The sequence below is a fragment of the Harpia harpyja genome, chromosome 6 (genome assembly GCF_026419915.1).
Source record: "Harpia harpyja isolate bHarHar1 chromosome 6, bHarHar1 primary haplotype, whole genome shotgun sequence".
In the NCBI taxonomy this organism is placed as follows: Eukaryota; Metazoa; Chordata; class Aves; order Accipitriformes; family Accipitridae; genus Harpia; species Harpia harpyja.
In genome coordinates, this window is record NC_068945.1 from 56,593,953 (window position 1) to 56,616,266 (window position 22,314).

The following is a 22,314-nucleotide window of genomic DNA, read 5'->3' on the forward strand; positions in this document are numbered from 1 at the left end:
CTGTAAAAGCTGTAAATGTAATAGATTTCTGGTTACAGAGGAGGTAAATCCAGCAGTTTTTACCTTGATACGTCAGAACATCTGTGGAGCATACAGGCGGTGTACAGGACTGTGCTTTCTTCCACCACTAATGTGATCCAGGCAGAGATACTGGTGGGTTTTAGCCAGTGGTGTTGAATCTCAGCATAGTTTCAAAAAAAGAACTCCTGGAGATTGAGAATTTTAATTGAAATTCCTCCATTCAACCCACAAACCCATTTTTCCTTCCCCACTTCTCCCTTACCTCTCCCACCAATTTGTTAGCTGGTTTCTCAGCTTCCTTCATCCCTTTGCAGAGGCTGAGAATGACCATGGTGCCCATTAAGCAGCTTTACTTACAGTTCTAGTTTTTATATTCATGAATCCTGAGGATTTTTTAACTCTTTCCTCAACACTCAAAAAGGCAAACCAGTGCTTATGTGTCACTGGTGTCAACTGCTGAAAAAATGCAAATGTCTTCACTACTGAAAACAGTGTTACAGACACTGTAACTAGTGTTTACAAATTGCATGTGTTGTAGTGGTTGGCCATGTTTAAATGTATGAAGATAAAACCATATTCTGTCATTACCACAGCTGTTTTTTCCCTCGCAGACACATAGCTCCTGCACATAATCTTTCCTGAGCAAATAGGAAAAGCTTTTATGAGACACCCCTGCCCCCAAAATCTCCCACAGGCTCTGGGACTGGCCACACCACAGGTCACTTCAGTGTCCCAGTGAGGGGACATGGGGTTGTAGGAGACTTTACGCAACTCACCTGAATGCGGGCATCATGGAGGCTGATGTAAGCCGAGCCGTGGGGAGAGGATCAGGAGACCTGGACCACCTCCAGGACTGCTCCTCTGGATAGAAACTGCCTCCTGTCTCCAGTTCTGTGGAGATGTTGCAGGCAGCGCTGGTGAAGGACACACCGTGGCTTCTGTACACAATACAGGGCTTCAAGTTGACTTTCAGATCACCTGAGATAAGAAATTAGGGAATAGGACAGAATAACTTGCATAACAACATCACTCGAAAACAAGAGATGTCTGTAAATGATAAATACTCCATCTGGAAAAATATTTCCGTGAAAGTCCCTCTGGTTTCATTATATAGTTATCCTTATTGATTGGTTTGACTGACTTAATTTGCTTTGGAGGAAATTATCAATTTTAAAACATCAGAGATCACCAGTAATGTCAATAACAGAAATATAAAGTGTAATTAAGGACAGTGCAAGTGCAAAGAAGATACCAGGCACTGAGTGCGTCCTTCAGCGACTGAGGCAGTGACAGCAATGTGGGCAAATGCAAAATATGTCTGCAGGCAACGGATCAAAATAGAGGAAATGCGTTACAAGGCAGACTGCTGCCAGAAACCATTAAGTTCATTTAAAATAAATTAAAGAGAGACTTAGGGGTTTTTAGGTAAAGCCTTGAAGCCGTTATCCCAATTAGTCATACTAGGCTACAGAAGAGCAAACAGGATATTGGGACGTGTCACCAACGCCCGTATAGCCAAAGAAGGGGTGTTGTCAGTATGCAAACCACTCAGCCCAGCACAGCTAGAATCTGGGGTGAAGATTAGTTAAAAAAAATTTTGTTTGGAAGCTACTGCCTTGGAAAGGATGCATTATAGGTCTAATCAGGATGTAGGTCTGTTACAGAAGAGCGTTGGGCAGTTTACATTTTTATTGGGCTGTGTAGTTGTTTTCCAGTTGCTACACAGCAATGTTTCATTTGATGTTTCTCACACCAGTAAGCAGGGAGGTTTTGTTGGTTCATGGCTCTGTGAGCCTAAGTGAGCAGGTCAGCATGGTTTTATCAGTTAAGACTGCTGGTTTGCAGTTTCACCTCTACCAAAGCAAATTCGGGGCAATTCCAGGGGCTCCAGTGCTGCCTTGGTGAATTGTCACTGCTGTAAGGAGAATGATGTGGTTACTGCTGGCCCTGAGAGTGAGTCTGGTGGGAGCAGATGTCTGGTGTGATAACAGGGTGGTCCTTTGTCACATTTGTCACTGGTTCAAGACCTATCAAGCGGTGTGTCTGATGTTTGGCTCCTGGGACACGTATTAAGGTTTGCAAAGTGGAAAGATTCAGAACAATGCAATATTTTTGGTAAGTTTTATAAGAGTTGCTCATATGGATGAGACACTCACCAGCCAAAGACAATAACAGTAAAAAAAAAAAGTGAGGGCAAACCAGGGACAGCTGGTTTTCTGCAAGACAGTAGACTGGAATACATTGCTAAAATAGACCTATGAAAAGCTAGTACAGAATGAAGGTATCAGCCTAACAGGTTTCTATAAAGAAAAATATAAAAGTTGCTATTATAAAACATGCTGGGGCTGTTAGGAAAACATTTAAAATAGATTTTGGCTCAAGCCTTTGAAAGGAGATTTTTTTCTTCCTCTACATTTCAGCAACACAGTAGCTTATTAGCATTTTCTATTACTGCTGGTCCCTGTTTACTGTTACTAAATCTACTTGCCTTGGAGCACTTAGTACCTTGTTGCTCTCTATGGAGCACTTAGACTTCAGCTTTAAATTGTCCTCTCAACCTTCCCGACAGTGGCTACCCCTAAAACGACCAACACGCTGCAGACCAGGGTCTCACCACCCCCACCCCCCTGACTCATGCAGCCATATCACACATTACACAAGGGGCTCATTCAGTGTCTTGGGGAATTATGCAAATGAAACGGGATATTCTCCTCCCCGTGCACCACAATTTCCATATGTGTAACTCCTGTTAGGTTTAATGAGACTGGCACTCATAAATCCCTGAGATGAAATTATACCCCTAAGTGGGTTCTAACAAAAGGCTGCTCAAAAGTTTTGATCAATCCCTTAAAAGTAGAACATTAAAGGAGAGATTAAGCAAAACAATATTCTCTCTTTCAGAGCAAATTTTTGTAAATCTGTACATTAGGGGTTCAGTCCTGCAAACCTGTGTTTCTAGTGAATTGTTCGCTTCAGTAAGTATTCAAAAAATGTGAACATAAAGCACTGTTCTTGTTAGCACCTAAATGACCTAACCTGATCTGCTTCATACCCGGATCCCAAATTGTGAATGTATTTCAAATGTGAACTTGCAATAAATTGTTGTTTTCAGAACTATAAAGAAAACACATTTAAATTTTAAATATGTAGCAAAAGGTTACAAAACCCGTCTCAAGTCTGAGTCACTTGAGCACAGTGGTACCCCCACAGGAATCAGATTGCTGTATTCAGGCTCTAGTTGGCTCCTGACCACAAAAGGAGTTATGGATTCTAGTGACAGACTTTATTAAGTTGTTATGCACTTAACCGTTCTTTTTCTGCTGTTCTTTATTAGCCTGTGGATGGTATTTTCCCCAATGTGGCATATGCTGAAAGGGTTTATTATTTAATAACAAAGCAGTAATAATAATAGTGAAATAAACACAACTTCAAGAAAGATAAAGGTAATATATTGCCGGATGGAAGAATGCATCTGACGGTTGCTGGTCTTTTCTTTCTTCATACTATTTAATAATTTATCAAACCATCCTGGCCCTTAATTGATCACAAGGGCTACCAAGTGCTTTAGCAGTCTGTTACATTCTATCAAACGAGATGTGTTTTCCCTGTGAAGCAGAATGAAATCATTCCCCAAAAATCAATCAGCAACAGCATATTTTAGCTAGGTGGGTGCAGTTCACTTAGGGCCAGATTCTGCACCTTTACTCACTTTGAAAGGAACTTGCATGGGTAATTCAGTTGCCTTTAGCTGTCTATTTGCTTGAGTAGAAACTGCATAAGCTCATAATTGTACATTTGTGTTCATGTTTTAGAAATTATAATTACCAGCTCCAGATATTTCTTTATTCCCAACAGTCCTTTTTAACACAGACTACTGATGTATTTCTTAAACATATATTTGTGAAAAAAACTTGGTTTTCTTCCTACCACTAGTTTTCCACAGTATTTTAAGACTTACATTTCGGAGTCCTGAAAGGGGTTCATAACAGTTTAAGGATGTTGCTCAAATATTCTTCCAGTAACTAAAACCAAACCATTATTTCACTTGCTATATCATTCAGGGAAAACACGTATTTAATTTTAAATGTATTTACAAGTAAGGATCAAAAAGGTCCTTTAAACATCCAAAGAGACTTAGGACAAAGGGAGGTGCCTAGCTCTGAAAATGTGGTCTGAAAGCTGCAGCTCCAGCAGCTGTAAAATGCACTTGGTGTCTACATATATTCAGTGAATAGATTTTAGCCTAAAAACTTCCTTAGGGCCTGCCTTTGGATTTCTGTGAATTCAGGTCTTGCCAGCTACCTGCCCAACTGTGCCACAGCCTCTGTTGCTCCTCAAATGATGTGGAGAGGCACATGGCTTTCCCTTCACTTGCAGGAGAACCCCAGTTCTGTGGTGGTCCTGGAGAGCTCTCCTACAGGGACTTTACTAAAAAGCCAGGCTCCTTGTTAGTAGCCACCAAGCTATGTCACTTGTCCCAGCACTCTTGCATCTGACTAGTGCAGTCTTATATGCAACAGGAGAGTGGGAGGACCTCTATATACACTTAATCTTCAGCTTCATAGAGAGGATGTGCTTCTGGGAAGAAGAGACTATGGGCATAAGCTCTCTGCCAAAGTGATTGCTTTAAGTGATAGATTATTATAAAAAAATGTGGCTACCAACATCCCTCCATTTTGAAAAAAATGAATTGTCCTACATACCCTCTCAGAACAAGTCCCTGGTGCTGCATGGAAGAAGCAAGCTGCAGGCTCTGGTTTGGCTGCTTTAGCATGGAATTCAGCATGGGAGGTGTATTCTGGCACAGTCCTGTTTGCATCACTCCCTGCTTCGTAACACCAGGCAGAACTGTGCTTAGCTTGTGGGTTTATGGATCACCCTTCAAGATGCTAGAGCCTGGGTGGAGAACATAGGTCCCCAGCTCTGTTTCCTATGGGAAAAGTGTGTTCCTAGGACTAGGTACTTCATTTTTACATAATGCAAAATCTAATTTGAAGGTGTCTGTTTCTGACTTAAATTTATTATCTACTAATCAGAAATGATTACTTTCCCAAAGATCCCAGAGTGATTTCGTTACTTACAGCTCTATTTTCTTGGTATTTCATCAATATTTCATGTTTGGCATTTTGCTGTCACTCATGCATAACTTTGAAAATGGAAGCATGGTGTAGGTAATCAGTTTAGAGGCAGCAAAACCCAAATGTGGTTATTCATTTTACACCTGTATTTAACATTAACCCTCTCCTTTAATATCATACTCAATTCATATAATAAATAGGAAATGGTAGACTACTTACCATCTGGTTCAGTGCTGGGAAGTCTATTGAGACTTAGCCTTGATGAAGGATTTACCAAGGACCTTGACATGCAGATGAGCTCTTTGTATAAAGTTCTGGTTTAGGAAACTGTTTTCTAAGGAGGATAGGTAAAAAGGATATGTCATGTTGTAATAAGGAACATTACATTGTTACCACGTGTAAGTCAGGACAATTACAGATACACATTCTCAGACTTAAAAAGCAGAGAAAGATGTGAATCTTACTGCATTTATCTGCACCTTTAGATGCTTCCCAAGCTCTGCCAGTAGAAAAGATCATCTTTTAGCTTCAAGGGGCCCAGCTGGGAGAATAGTTCCTATCCCCTATAGCTCTCCCTTTTGGAGAAGCTACACAACAAAGTGAAAGTAATAAGGAGTTCAGGAACTGCACTTGCATTTGGCCATTTATGGACCACCTAAACCAGCATTGTCACATGTCACTCACCTTCCCGTGTGCCACCTTATAAAAGAGGCAAAATATTTCCGGGCATTAGCTGCTACACCCCTATTAGTGATTCTGATTATCAATAAAATAATTTTCCACATGTAAAGGTTGAAGCTATGTATTTGTCATCCGACCTTACCTAAGATTTTCCATTCGATAATTTTTCTCTGTCCTTAGATTTCTTGTATTTAATCTATCCCTTGAAATCTACCTCTTCACATAGAAGTTCTTTGATTCAGTGACTGTAGATGGTGCGTCGAATAGGGCTAAGCACATTTTAAAAAGTTTACACAATAAAAACAGCTGCTGAGTTAAATCTTGAGAGGGACTGAACATGTCTAGTTCCTCTCCTAGGAGTGCTGTTGGCAGGTACAAAGCATGTCTGGGGTTTGAATGATTATACTGAGAGTCCAAAAGCCTCAGAAACTTTAGGGGATGGAGAATCTAGAAAGTGCAGATGTCTGAAAGACCTCAGTATGATGAGTGTAAAAAACAAGGGGAAAGGAGTTCAGAGAGATGTTAACCGCATCTTTGCATGTAGCACGTTTTAGAGCTGTGGATGTGCAGCTGTCACAAACCTTCGAACATTTCAGTATTCAATAAATCACATGGAAACACTTGATTATTTGCAGAAGTGTTTATAGAGCTTTATACAGACAGATCTTAAAATTTTACCTTAAGATTATTACTTTTGTAAACACTAGACTTGAACGTATATAGTTGCACTGGTCAACAGGACATGAGAGGGGTTGCCTATAGAACAACGTTGACCTGAGCCAAGCGCCTTAAACAAAGGCACGCTCTGTCTTTGAAGCTGTCTGAGGTACATACAGGATACAGTTTTGTTCTGAGAACTGCTATATAATCAGGCTTGTCTTGTATTCATTTCATTTTTTGCAGCAGAACACTGATTCACGTTTGTCCTTCGATTTGTTATGGGGCAAACATTCAGTCTGGGAAGCAGCCTGCCAGGTTGGAGAGGGGATGGAGGAGAAGGGAGGAGTTGCCTTCCATAGCAGGGGACTGCAAAAAGACTGGAAGCAAGAGGGGGAAATAACATTCTTTATCCTTAATTTGAGGAGTTCTAGGTATCAATTGCATTGCTTCATTTGTGCCATTTTTGTGATTTTTATGTTCACCTTTTCAGTAAGGAACTTTGGGGTTTAAGCATCAAAAACATTTTTTCATATCACTTTGTCACTCACTGACATTTCAGTACTTAATTATTGTGAAATGTTCTGAAGGCTCTGAACTCCAAAATGGAGTTAATGTACCCAGTAGAGGTCCAGCAGATGAGGACTGGTTGTTTTTATTATAAAAATTATCACAATAAATTATTAATAAAATATAAAGATAAAATGGTGATAAAATGAAAAAATTGGAATTTTGAATATTCTCAGTGCAATTCATTGACTTTTTTTCTGCAAAAAAATGAATGAGTTGGTTTTTTTCATTGTTTAGAATTTATTCTAGTCACTGCAAAGTTGTTCTTTTTTTAAACTGTAAATCAAAGGAAAAAGAAATTCTCCACAGATGTTGTATGTGTTTGATGTATTAGACACATTTTTGCAGTCTACTGCCTGAAACCTAGGGAATTCATTAACTCACAAGTTGCTGCCAAAGAGGGAAGCGGTCACATTTCCCAAGCTGGTGTGTCTGTCCCCCGGCTGGGGGTTGTGGTAGGGCAGTCTTTGTCCTCCCTTGTATTTGGCTGGCTCTGGAGAAGGGGGGATTTCTTCAAACTGAAGGGCTGTTCCTGTTTCTCCCCAACAGCGTCTGTTATTTAATTAACCTGATAAAGTCTGTACCTCGCTCTGTTTCCCATTGTGCAGCCAGAGATGATGATAGATGAGAGCTGGTTCTCCGCATCAGTCCCAGAGACCCCGTCCCACATCCCTGGCTTTAGCACAAACTTCAGAGAGGGACAAGACCCACAACTTTGGGAAAGCAGCAGAGTTCCCACCTTTCACCCTCAGCAAAGCAAAGCAGTTGTCTAAACACCACTCACCCTGCAAGAGGCCTCTCTGGGCATATTTTTGGACACATCTGCCTCAGCAGGGCAGACTGGGTAGACTTCAGCAGTGAGACCAGGGCAGTGAGCCTGGGCACCAGTCAAGTGGGTTTCTTTGAGGGTGTTAATGCCACCCCTCCCAATTAGCCAAGGAAGGCAAACAAAGACTTAAAATGTCAGTACAGCATGGCAAGAGATGGCCAAACCTGATCTGCATCTAGTGTCTTGCAATAAGCAAGAGTCAGGAAAATACTATCATCTCCCTGGATTTCCTTACTACTGCTCTCCAGAAAAGAGGCTCCACCTATGGGAGCCTGAGCCTTCTCTGTGGCCATCCTGACCTAAGAGGCTTTAGCATTGCTTGGAGATTTGAGCTGAAAGGTGTAACTGTGTGAATGATGGAAAACCTCATGTGTATGCTTCAGTGGGGAACTAACTGAAAAACCCCGGGTGAGAAGGTTGTGGTCGTTTGTAAAAGATACAGGCATCACTTCCATTACCCGCTGCCTCCTGTCATTCCTGGGATAGATTACTTAAACTCACTGTGGCTTCATTTCCCCCACCCCCAAGTTGAAGCTGGTTTAGAATTTAATAGCCCTCAGGATAAATAACATATATAACCCTGAGCTATAGTCTGTGATGCTCACCAGTACCTGAATGGGATTTCAGATGTTGCTTTTGATCTATAAAATGCTAAATGGTTTGCAAGACAGCCCCCCTCCCCGCGGGGTGCTGCTAGCATGGCAGTACCTGGAGAGGCACCAGGTGGAGCAGCATGTTTGCATTAGGAAGGATTCATGCCCCTCCTTAGTGGAAATCTCTTGCTTGCAAACTCCTTCCACCTCTGGATCTGTGAGGGGTTAAGAGAAATTGCTGGGTTCACATTACAGAAGAATTGCCATGAAAAACAGCTGTAGAGGATTCTGAGAGGCAGATATGGGTTTTATTTCGTTGTCATTTGAATTGCAACAAGTAAATATAAGAAATACCAGCCACTATAAACTTTCTGAGATACAGTCACCCAACAGCTAACAGTGACCTTGTTGAGCCGAGAGGCACCTGCTACCATTCGCTTTTCCTTTTTATCCTATTAGCAATGTTTCAGCCCACGTCACTATTTTCTGAACTGAAGGTTCAATATTTGAAGTAACCTGGAACAAGGCATTTCCTTCTGATAAGTGCATTCAAAAGAATAGTTTCAACATTTACTATTTAATGTACTAGGATTAAAGGTGTAGTAATCCACTCAAGTAAGATTGCCCTACTTTAAGGCAAAGGGTGTTAAACAAATAACCAAGTAGCACTAATTTGTAGGAAACTACAGAAGGGCTCTGAGGGGGAGAAGACTGCTATCTGATACTGGGTTTTTTTGTTAAAAAACACAGTTCTTTTGTCTAGTGATGAAATGCAGTGAATTCCAGAGGGAGAGATTAATAGATGACATTTATATTCATCCATGTATTAGAGGCTGATTCGGAAAAAAAAAAAAAAAAAAATCAAAGGCATGTATACTGGTAAAACTACTGAAGGTTGCTGCTTTTATTTCAGATCAGAAGAAGAGTTCATGAATCCAAAGTTCCTCTGTTTTTCCAAATAGGTGTGCCTGTCTACTAGAACATAACACCTTTCTCTAAAAGCTTCATTTTGCTTATTAAAACATGGCATTTTTCCTTCAGGTTTTATTTTCTTTTACATCTGTAATGGGTGTTGTCGTGGTTTAAGCCCTGCCGGTAACAAAGCACCACGCAGCCGCTCGCTCGCTCCCCGCCCCCCCCCCCCCCCGGTGGGACGAGGAGAAAATATAAAGAAAAGCTCGTGGGTTGAGACAAGGACAGGGAGGGATCACTCACCACTTATGGTCACGGGCAAAAAACAGAGACAACTTGGGGAAGAAGCAAAATCAATTTAATTTACTACAAATCAAATCAAAACAAGGATACTGAGAAGTAAACCCCAACCATAGAACACCTTCCCCCCACCCCTCCCTCCTTCCCGCCTCAACTCCACTCCCAATTTTCTCTCCCTCCTCCCCGCGGCAGCGCAGTGGGACGGGGAATGGGGGTTGGGGTCAGTTTTCCAAACCTTGTCTCTGCCGCTCCTTCCTCCCCAGGGGGAGGACTCCTCACTCCTCCCCTGCTCCAGCGTGAGGGCCCTCCCACGGGAGACAGTCCTCCATGAACTTCTCCAATGTGACTCCTTCCCATGGGCTGCATTTCCTCACAAACTTCCCTGGCGCGGGTCCTTCCCGCAGGCCGACCTTCAGTCACAGACTGCCCCAGCGCGGGCTTCCCCACGGAGTCGCGGCCATCTTGGGGGGCATCCATCCCCCTGCTCCGGCGTGGGCTCCTCTCTCCCCGGGCTGCCGGTGGGCATCTGCTCCCCCGCTCCCCTCCGTGGGCTGGGGGGGGACAGCCTGCCTTCTGGTCTCCCCACGGGCTGCGGGGGCAGCCCCTCCTGCCCTCCTTCCTCCCTGCCCTCGGTACCCGCAGAGGGGTTCCTCTCCCATCCCAATCCCCTACTCACTGCAGGTTCCCCCTCTGAAATCCGCTCTCCCAGAGGCGATACCGCCGTCGCTGATGGGCTCAGCCTGGGCCAGAGGCGGCTCCGACTCGGAGCTGGGGAAGCTTCCAGCAGCTTCTCACAGGAGCCGGCCCTGCGGCTCCTCCCCCGCTACCAAAACCCTGCCACACAAACCCAATACAGGTGTAAATCAGGTGATGGAATAACATTGATTTACAGCAGCTGTGATCCAGTTCCTCCTTAAAAGTGCAAATAATTCCCCTGGTATTGGTCTCATGAAGAATAACAGCAATAAATACATGGAGCCTTGTAGTAAATACAAAGTCAGCCTTGGCTTAAGCAAAGGCCAGCTCCAATGTTTTCAATGGCATTAATTCTAATTACTCAGTGGTATACTCTTGTTTGTTTTTTTCACTCTGTGTTGCCATGATGAAACACATGGCAGATGTATTTCTCAGTCTGTTAGCACCCTGTAATGAGCCATTAATATGTTGCTGTTTATCTCCCTTGTGTGTTTCTCGTAGGAATTATGTCTGACCACCAGTTTGGAAACCAGTTTATGTGCAGCGTGGTTGCATCACATGTGAGCCATCTCCCAACTACAAACCTCAGTTTTGTTTGGATTGCTCCACCTGCGGGGACAGGCTGTGTCAACTTCATGTACGTATACACACAATGCCTATCAGAAGATAATCAGTCACTTTAGAGATAATGAAATGATCTAACCTGCTTGCACTAGGACCTTATGGATTAAGAAGTCAGTCCTGCAAAGTGTAGATTTTAATAAGAATACTGAGTTCTTCCTAGCTGAAAAGTTTCTGTGCTCATTAGGACTTTATATTTCAAAGCCTGTTGGAAGGAGATAGTGTTTTGTAATGTAGCATGCCATCAGAGAAATGGTGTACAAATGCATCAAGCCTAGCTTTTCAATAGAAATTGATTCCTCTTAGTTATTAATCATATAATTGATTTTTTTAAGTATACGGCATGTTTGCATTGACTTAATTTTTTATCTGTTGCATTTAATAAGAGTTAGAACATCACACAGATGTATTACTCGGATTGTAAGCATCAACACAAAATACAAGTATTCAAGAGTAGCCATACTCAAGTATTTACTGTTCCTTATAATAAACACTTTTAACTTCTACTTAATTCAGCTAGTTTACAACCTGGAAAAAAAACAAGAGGTTATTCTTACAGGGGTTTTTGGTAATTTGTTTTAAAGACCTAAGTCATCATTTGATGATTTAGCACCATATAAAGTGCCAACAAAATACACAGCTTAACGTGAATTATTAGAATATATATTACTATGTTTTACCTTAAAGTAATTTCTAATTATTTGTCCCAAAATTTTGCTAGATCAGATTTGAGAGAGAAAACACACCTAGAATGGAGTTGAAAGTAGAAAATTTTTCAAGTTTGACCCATTGGTAGGAAAAATGTCAGACTGCTCCCTAATTAGATAAGTGAACAGTTGCAACATTTCAGTGTGTGAGACGTTTTCTGTGTTCCTGTGACTGTCCTGTTTGGCAAAGCAAATCTTCTTCTGAGTATTATTCCCTTTCTATCTATACTGGGAATTTGCAGGTAAGTGCCCCACAAAATCAGGTTGTTTTAGTGTTTAACACGTTGTAAAACGTAAAAAGTGACTGGCTTTTTTGAGAACATAAGTTGCTGATGGTGAACACAGTACCTGTTGATTGATTGATCTGTGTCGTTGATATGTTCCTTTTCCTACATAATGCATTTTTTTTTGCCTATACTATTACAGTACGTTATTTATTAGCTGCAATGACAATGTCAAGACATTTTTATTTCTAGCTCTCTTTTTCTTCTAAACGTCTAACAGTAAATTGGGAAAAAAAATTAGTTTTGATGAGTGGTAACTAACTTCTAAGAATGTATTTGTTTCTCATTAACTTCTACAATGTACCAGAGAAGCTGTTTACAATATTTAAGATTCCCATTCACTATTTGACAAAAGACAAATTTGATGAAATATTTGAGGAAATATTGTCACTATTTTACTTAAATTCTGTGTCAGAAAAGTTAGCCTCATAAAATAGTCGTATATAACTCAAGGAAATCTGTCAGCTATGTTTTTTCTGTGGAAAATCTGTGAATTCTATCCTTCCTTTAATTCCTCTCTAAAAGTAGTTTCCTTTGTTGATCAAGTTGTAGCAGCTAAATTTTGTTCTTTGAGCTGCCTGAGAAAAATGAGATATGAGATGTGCATTTTCTCTGCATACTCTTGCTTACTCCCTTTCTTTCTCAGACTTTTGTTTTTCCTGGTATTCAAGAAATAATTGTTGGTCCTGGCTTGCACAGTGTCTGTGAATGTATTTATTTATCTGAGATGTGACCCTCCATTGCGAGTTTTGAGGTCAGTTTATAAACAGTTATTAATTTTCCTGTGACTGATTATTTTTTTTTCCCCCATGGTTTTGAATTGGTTATTTTTGTTCATGTTTGTCATTGTTGAAGAAGAGCTGACAAATAGCTCTATAGAAATACAAGTACTACTATGACTGCTGATTCCCATTTAAGTGAAATTAAAGGGACATTTTCTAAGGCAATGAGTGCTTGCCTATCTTGAAATCAATGGAAGGTTCGTCATTGGACTTCAGTAGAAACAGAGTTAGGTCAGCACCAAACAATTTTGGAAATCCAACCTGTAATTCCCTGTTTGTATAAGCCATAATGCACCACTTCAGCATTAGCACCTCTTCAAAAATGGTGTTGTTTGCACTATGTTAGTAAAGTCCTTAGCCATGCTGCAGTGTGCAGAACATACATAGCAGAAATCTGAATTTATTCTTGACTATGTAATTTGCAGCATGGATGTACACCTACGTATGTCAGCAGTCCAGGTGCAGAGACATCAAAACTGTCTTTCCTTGATGTCCATGAAACTGGCAGGGCTGAGAGGTCTGATTCTGCACTGACAAGTCCAGCAGTGCAGCTGCTCCCAGGGTCCCTGGCCCAGGTGTCTGTCAGTCTCAGTGGCTTTACTGACTGCCTCACCCCATGGTATAAGGACACTCCATGGGTGGTACTTGTTTGTCTTTGAGGATGAGCAAAACGATGCAGTTTTATCAGTTTGGTGTCCTGTAGGACAAATTCAGACGAGAGTGGAAAGGCTCAGCTTCTCTGAAGTCGGTGTTTACTCCAGGATCCCACTTGGCTGCAGGACTTCTGCGTAAATGTGATCATCCCTTGAAGGAAATGAAGGGAGGAGGAATATGTTTTACCTCTAATCGTCCTCCTCATTTTTATTTCAGCTGCCCATGCTTTCTTGCTTCAGCTGTGTTTCCCCTGTATACTAAATCACAGGTTGGAGTAAACAAAGCTATTTTTTTGGTGTGGTGTTAGTCTGCCTGCCTTACCCAGTTCTCCGACTTCAGGATTTCCAGAGATGGCTCTACCTTCTTTGTCTTCATTTGCTCCTCTATAGCAAATAATTAACTTAAGACTTTTTAACACTTGAGACTAACTACCAGTCTAGTTTAAATTTAAAATAAATTAAATTAATTTTAATTAATGTTTAATTTAATATGAATTAAAAATATTTACAAAAGGTACCTGAATTTATAGACTCTGACAACACTGCAGTATAGGGAAGAGCTTCCTACGCTGTTTGTTGCCAATACGTTTGTGATTCAGATCAGCTCATTAGTCTTTGAACTCTGTGGAGATGGATAATGAAGTTATTAATTAGCACTAGCTTTGGTGTGTGATTTTTGCAGTGTTGATACATCTCCCTGGACAATTCTTGGAAGGAACTGGACGAAGTCCACCAGGCAAATCTCCCACAGGCCAGTGCACGGCTAGCATTTATTTAACTGCACGTAATATTGACCTGATCTGGCTTCCACTGGGAGCATGGACATGACACAGGGAAGTCATGACCCTATAGACATCAGGGGCAAAATTCCCTTTCACTTCATCCATGCTTTTTGGTGTGCTCTTTTAGAGCTCAGTCCTGGAAGAGAATGAACCCCTAAGAAACAAGATTTGTGTGGTAATGCTGTCAGTCTGTCCTCCCCTGTAGCTCTTGTACCCATTAGTAATGAAATGTGACAAAGGGGTTGAGATATCAAGATACTTAGTTTCATAAAAATCAGCAGCCAGGTAGAGCATTTATACCAGTAAATTCGGACATTCCCAGCAACAGTCCTGCCTGCTAAAACATGCTTGTCTATAAACTGCCAGAAATTTTCCTGGCATAAATTTGGCAGTTTCCAGCTACCATGCATTTCCCAGGTGTGGCTAAGGAGGAGGGCTCCTGGCCATGTTTGGTTTACTAAAACAGCCAGTGATGGACTCCCAAAGTACTGCTGCTGTTGCATGAAAGGAAAGCTAGCAAAGCTTTCATCCTCTGGGATGAGGGGAACTGGGAATGCTGTGGGGAGGGATGTGGGACTCCTGCAAGGAAGATGGGCTTATTCCTGGGAATGGGAGATGCAGAGATGCAGCAAACTGGGATTCACACCTTGTACAGCAGCTTGCCAGCACAGCACTCGGTTTCTTTCCTTCCCCGCTGGAAGATTCCTCATCTTTACAATTTGATGTAGTCCAGTTATTTCCATTGCACACAGTGCTGTGTCACTGCCAGGTCTGAGCATAATGTTGCCTGTTGGAGATACGAATGTTTCCTTGGCTCAGCATTTCACACAGCAAGCCTCCTCCCCTATTTCACTGGGGTAAGGGGTGGTGCAGAACCCTGTGCTCCATGGGGGAAGGTGGCTGGAGCCAACCTGCTTCTATGCAATATCAAGCAATAGCCATTTTTTTTACACCAATCATGTGCAAACTGTTGCTTATTCTTCTTTTTTTCTTTTTTTTTTTTGGTCAAAGTACTTTATTATGGCTAATAAATAAATATTTAGAAGTACCCTTTTATAAAATATACTTGTAAGAGAAACACAGAAAGCTGCTGGTGTCCCTGTAGTACATCTCTGTGTAATCCTTTAGTGTTTTTTCACCGTAGATACCTCCAGATGAGTTGAGGAAATAAAAGCTAAAATACATAATTTATTGCAGAATAGCTAGCTTAGCAGTAACTTAGGACTATTTTAAACAGGCGTTGAGCACCAGGGGCTCCTCTGTAAATGCTCTTTACCACCAAAAAATAGTAGGTCTTCCTTTACACTAACAAGTGATTTCTCTGATTGTGTGCAAATTTGTAAAACATTGTCTTCATAATCCTTCAGCTAGGTTCCACTGTTTGTAATTTCTGCTTTAAGCTCATGCTAACCTAGTTAAAGCTCAGCCTGTGGGGCAGATAATAATGGCTGTTAAGCAGGGTGGCACGCTGGGTTACATCTTAGGTTATTAAGCCTGTTGTTTTATAGATGGCTTAACTTACTAGTTTGTAAAAGTGATAAAGCTGACCTAAATTGCAAAAGCATATTGTGTCTTGACCATCAGCATCATTTATTGCAGAAGTTTGAGTTACTGTATTAGATAGAATAGGTTGCTATAGAAATTACTTTGGAAAATAAGTATTTTTCTTATATAGCCATTTTTGCTAGTTGTTGAACAGGTGTCTTATAATAATGATTGTGTTTATACATATATTCACTCTAACCTCTATTAATAGTGGACTGGACTTCTGTAATGCTGTCTGCCTGAGTCTGTAAGCAGTGCCTAATAACCCGTGTAGGAGATGTGACCCATCACAACTGATCTTAAAATTCTGTACTTTGAGAAGTCTTTGAAAGTACTAAAAGGCCCAATCATATATTATTCGACACCTAATTAGCACAGCTTATAGTGCAAATGGCTACAAGGGAACAGGAATAGCTGTGGTGGTGTCCCCCTATGAAGAGAGAGGTAAGAGAGCGGTGGTTGCTGAGGCGGGGCACTGCCACATCACTTCTGAAGTCGGAGCAACTGGTTCTCAGCACAGCTCCTGGAAAAAGTTTGGGACTGAATGCTGAGGCAGACAGCTGAACTACTGAAAAACTTTCAAGAAAGGAGATGTGTTTTTCACTGAGAGTATGCCTTTTCCCATAATCACCTAATGATACAACTCATTTCTGGGAAATTTAAAGTACCCTGTTCCAGAACTGGTCTCTTCATGCCCATGTGTTTAAGCCTGTTTCTAGGAACTGGCAACTGTGTTAATATATGAACTTGAAATATCATGCTATGCAAACACTGCAGAACATAAAGACTGTGATTTAGAGGCTTGGTTACCTATTTAAAGCATTTATAGAAAACCTATGATAATAATTATGGAAATATTGAATAAACATCCAAGAAGATTACATGGTTTTCTATATTAGTCCTCTAGCCAGGGTGGGAAAGGGCTATATTGTCTGAAGGAACCACATTCCCCTGGTAAACCACTTAGCTAAACCATCATTTAAGACACTGTTTACTGTTTTTTTTTCATTTGCTTGAAACAAATACAGAGGATTATCTTCAAGATTAAGTACACAATTACATTTACTCTATACACGATTATAATACATACAAATATTAAAACTGGAAAGTAAACAGAAAATAGCAAATATCAGAACTGAGGTCCCTTAGGTCCCTTGTATTTATATATAATCGCTCAACTCATATTTATATGGTCATTTAAGTTTTTATCCCTCATGTTCTTATGGTGAAACAGAATTGTACAATGAAATACATTGTTCTTCGTAGCATCCTAGTTGTTGCTATGACTTGCAATCTTTGCAGTCGGTTGGAGAATGTGTCATAACACACATGTATAGACAGCCTTGGCTTTGGGGTTCTGTGAAGCACCAGCTCCCTTTTAAGTGCTGCCCTTCTCTTCCTACTCTTTATTGCAAGGTCAGGGTGAAACAGGATATTTCTTACCACTCTTTTTGGTATTGGCGTGGACCCTGTTTGAGACAAGGGTTGTACAGGCACCAAATAAGATACAGTCCTTGTTTACAGTCAGGGTAGTTCTGACATTAGCCCAGTGTTGCAGTCACTTTATTTTTCCATATTGCTTATAAATTATGCCTTGTGGAAAAAAAAAAAATCATCAGTAATTGTTCCTTGTTGGTGTGCCAGTTCAGTGGAACTATGAAGAAAAATTACTCTTTTGCTTGGTTTTCCACTTCCCTGGGTAGAGGCATTGTTGTACCGTCAATCAGCATTATGTGTAACATTCTGAAAATCACGAGCCAATATTTATTAAGATCTTGGCTCTGCTCTCATGTCCCATTTTGATGTGGTGCCCAGATTACCTCCTTCATCTCCTGTGTTTTTGTTAATTTTCCAGTGAAATGCAAACACTGTGCATGGAATCATTGTGGCTTCTCTAAGTAGGACCCCAAGCAGCATAGACTCAACGGACTGTGCAGAATTAGATTTAGCTTGTTTATTAGTTTTGTCTAAGTTTCCTCTATTTTGTGTGGTGATAAAGCAAACAGAGATGACCAATGAGGAATTCTGGGTGTTTTCAGAAAGTTTGCTAGCAGAAGATGGTAGCACAAAGTGTACTGTGATGGTGAGTATTCAAAAAAGTTCAGAGCAAAGGAAGAAAACTGTGAGGGAGGATGGAAACTGGTTGCACCTGATTTTCCACCCTCAAAAGGATTTTCAGTTGTTTTCAACTGGAGAAAGGATATGTAGATATCTCCAGGTAGGTATTTATGTATGAGCTGTGTGTCTGTAACTCCCGTTAATGGGGGTGCAGTCTGGTTCCATAGACATCTAGGGCCTGACATTCAGCTCTACATCTAGAAAGAGGTACCTGCAGGTCTAGAAGGTCTCTGTAGCTCTACTAGTTTCCTTAGGACATTCCAAATTATTTTAGATATATTTAGACAGCTGAATCAAGCCCTAGGTCTCCACTGACCAAAATGGATCACTAGCTTCCTAGCTCCCATGTAGACCTTTATACAGGCACCTATTTTAAGCTTTTTAAAATCTGGATCTGAATCCCACCCAGACTCAGCTGCCTAAACATAAGCACCTTGTGCCAAATTATGAAAACGAATTTTTCATGCCCACCACCCTCAACAGTCAGTAGCTTTGTCTGCGTCAAGAATTTCCAATGAGCAGGCTGCTCGACAGTTGAAATCTGCTGAAGGGTATGAATAAAAGAGGCAACTTCGTAAAGTTCATAAAATCTTGCAATTTTTTTTCCTTTTTTCCTTGGAGGTAAAACCTGTTGTTTAATATTCTCTCAGATGTCTGATACTCCTACTAAAAGCCCAGTTTAATGAGAGGAATATTCAGTTTTTCACATTTTCTCCAAGTTTGCAGACAACGGGCCATTTGCTATTTTAGGCTTCTCATACTGTGTAGGTGCAAGAAAAGCAGAACCAACAAAGCTAGGAAGAATGGGTATGTGAACATTTACTAAAAATAAAGCACATGAAAACTCTATTCATAAGTTAGTTGGACTTAATTCAAAAGATGAGCAAAAAGCATAAAATGCTATTTTCATCAACATTGTGTAATGCCAGAATAGAAACTGCAAGCTGGTACAATATTAGGATGGTTTATTTTCTTTGTATGATACAAATTTAATGTATCACATACTGGTAATGTATGATAGCAGAAGGCAGCTCAATATAGCCTTTGGCTACTCTGTTAAGATTTTGGCGTGGTTCCATATAGGACTCTGGCTCCTCCTGCATGAAATAAAATGAAATTCAGTCATTTTCTACTGGTATTATCTAAATAATAAAACAGTCATGGTGAGAATTACTTCCCTTCTTACAAATGTTCATTTGGCAATTCTAGAAGCAGAGATTAGATTTTACTTTCTTCCCTTTCTAAGCAATGTACCCATTATTTTGTGCATGAGGCGATCAATTCACAATCCACAGTACAGTTATCAGTAGTTGTGTTTAAAATTCACTCTTGAACTTTGTTTTTCTCTCTCTGAAATTTAACCTCAGGGTTATTTTTGAGAGCACGTTTTAGTTCATCAACAACATAAATCTTTGTTTCATTCAAAGACACGCTTTGTCGTTCCCTTTTCTCAAGATGGCTTAATTTTGAAAACATGACTAGACTATAAAATAAATTACACACACTCCCATCAGTTTGCTTCCACTAGAAGGTTTTCCTGTGTAACAGAGGAATTGAATGAAATATCTTCTGGCTGCTAATAATTGATCAATAATAAACCCATCAAAATGACAGCGTAGAAGAAGTACGCTTAATGAAATAGGCACAAAACAGTTTTTGTGAATTCTTTTGGAAATGTTGGTTATATGAAAAGTGAGCAATAAACATACATGGAACCATTCTATAGGGGTGAACATATAGTGCATAAAAACACGAGTACAGGCAAAGGCAGAGGACAATTGTAAGAGATGTTTTAGGAAGCTGAATTTCAGTACTGCAGACAAGCCCATACAACTGGACACTGTGTCTGCATTGAAGCCCTTTGTAGCTGTGGAATGTCCCCCGGGTTGACTGAGAGAGTCTGATCATTTCAATGCCACTTCTCAAGTAGATAATACAAGAAGTGTCCAGTGCATGAATGAGTTTGAGATAAGTGTATTGTCTTTATACTTCTTTGGGAAGCACTTCTTGCAAGGGACTATTACTAAATAACTTTGTGAAGAGCTCAATACTGCAGGATGCTGAGCGCTGGCCTTGATCCAGCAGAGCAATCATGCGTGTCCATGCTGTCATCAGGGCACAGACAACACTTTTTGTATTTTTTAAAATTCATGCCTTCAGATTACTTGTTTGAAATTTTGCTTTGTTTGTGTACACAGCTGAGGACATATAAGGATGCTCTGTCTGTATTCTCAGTTCAAACAAATTAACTTTCCTCACCTTGTTTGTTTGGATGAACTATAATAGAGTGATCTACAAAGTATTGTGTAGACATGCAGTAATATTCAGCAAGTCTTCATGTATGTGTATAAAATGTGAAAACTTGGATATGATGAATGTGAAAATCCAATAAGACAAAAAAAATTTCTCCCTTTTTCTACACTACGATAGTCTCCTCACATCTAGTTCTAGCAAAAGTTTAAAAACAAAAATGAAAGAAACCCTGTACTTGAAGATATAAAAAATGTTAGATCAGCTTTTGCTGCCCACATGCTGGGAAAATTTGGATTTGAGTATTCAGAATGACCATGATCTCAAGCTAGCTGACAGAGTGAACTCTAAACCATGTCTCAATTATTGTTTAAACTGTACTTAACAATAGGGTGTATCCCTCCCTTCTCAGTTTGAGAAACTCAAATCTATTATTAATATTTAGATAATTCTTATCTGTGGATATAGAATGAAATACAATTCAATCTATTTATAATTATAAATTATAAAATATTATAATAGTATTATATATAAAACATTACAGAATAAATAATAAAATATAATAATCCTTCTATAACCTCAGTATATACATTATACAAATGTCATCAGAATGGAATTACACTAGGAAAATATTTGATAGTATCTGTCTTTATCTGATTTTTTTTACAGTAGTCACACATGACAGTTAATTCTTTTGATGTCATTCAGAATACAAACATTGCTTATATGCAGTGGTCTGTACATGATCATATTGTGGTCTATATATGTTCATGAACTCTGTCCTCCAGAGCCAAAGACCCCTAAGGTCGAGAGAGCTCCAAAGCTTGCAGAGGTTTCTGCAAGGGGTCAGAACTACACACCACCGTGGACACAGGCTGGAACTGCCCTGCATGGCACACGCAGGTCTCGTGCTGAAAAGCAACCCGTTCCCTTCGCCTGTGCAAAGGGGACTGCTTTGGGACAGACCTCTCTCCTGCACTAACTTTAAAACCCCTCCCTACAATTCCCAGCTTCGTCCCTTCCTCCCAGCATCTCCCCAGCCCTGGTCCCTCAACTTAGCTTTCAGAGGGCTGAGGGTCTGAATCCATTATCCAGAAAAACCACACGGGCTAACTGGGATATTCCTGCAGTCGCCAGGCTCCTCTTCGTCATCTGCAGGTAAAAAAAAAAAAGAAAGAAAAAAAAAACCAACAAACCCAAACCAAACCTGAAAAGGGAGTAAGCATCCCGTCGGCCAACACAATGATCATTTGGCAGGTAAAAGAGAAAATATAGAGAGGTAAATGAAATAGTTAATAATAATTCCTTTGCTTTGTTTTTCTTCCATTCTTGACATTAGAGAGGTTGAAACCAGAATCTTTTTATAGCTCTCTCCCTTTTTCTTCTCTGTCTTGCACTGTTTGTCCTCCGGAAAAATGGAAGTAATTCCTGAATGACTCATGAATGGGAAACTCCTTCCTGAATCCAGTGTGGCACGTCTGTCTTGTCTCCTTTTCTCTTATGGCCTGGAATACACCCTTTTTGAAAATCACTTGATAAATGGCACCATGATCAGCATGATCAGATGCACACAGCCACCCCTAGGTGAGCGCCCTCCCTCCTCTACCATGGCAACATGGTCCTTTTGGGCAGTAGCCCACATGGGGTCCATCTGTGTGACGAGAAAGCCATCATATTTTAGCAGGTGTCTATTGCTAGCCTGTACAGCAATGCGTTGGAAACTTCTGTCTAGTGTGGAAGTAAAAAACGTAATCTGAGAGAAAGATTGTGCAGCGTTAACTTCCAGAATTAATAAATGGTGCATTCATTTCCGAAGTCATCGTATCTACCTTAATAGCCCTGTTAAAAGGCCAGGTTGGCTGTATTAGAGTGTTCCATTACTTGCGTCTTACTAGGTGTGATTAGTTGGACTGTGGCTGTGGCATATCGGTGGCCCTGTGAGCTGTTCGGGGCAGAGACAGCACCACAGCAGGAGACTTCAGTCCAGCCAACTTTCGCACGTCGGCTGCTCAGCAGTTCCTGGTGGGCAGCAGCTCAGTCATGGGAACAGAAGTCTCAGACAGGTGTTGGGGTGGCACCTGATCTGATAATGATGATATAGTGATGTTGTAATGGTGGATGCCATAATAACTTCATAATGACAGGGTCATCATCACAGCAGCTCTCAGTGAGAGTTCTGTTCCATTCTGGTTGTGATACAGAAGAGTTATCACCTAGGAGAAGGCTTGGCGATCC

General features: G+C 40.7%; 1 protein-coding gene across 2 annotated transcripts in view; it reads left to right on the top strand.

Annotated features, from left to right (window-relative positions):
- The window catches only part of RELN (reelin), a 307,068-nt gene that overhangs the window by 76,947 nt on the left and 207,807 nt on the right, over window positions 1-22,314 (top strand). For both annotated transcript variants that reach the window (XM_052789505.1, XM_052789506.1), the window contains exon 3: window positions 10,839-10,974. In XM_052789505.1, coding sequence (XP_052645465.1) covers window positions 10,839-10,974 — 136 coding nt within the window. The remainder of the gene's footprint in view (window positions 1-10,838; window positions 10,975-22,314) is intronic.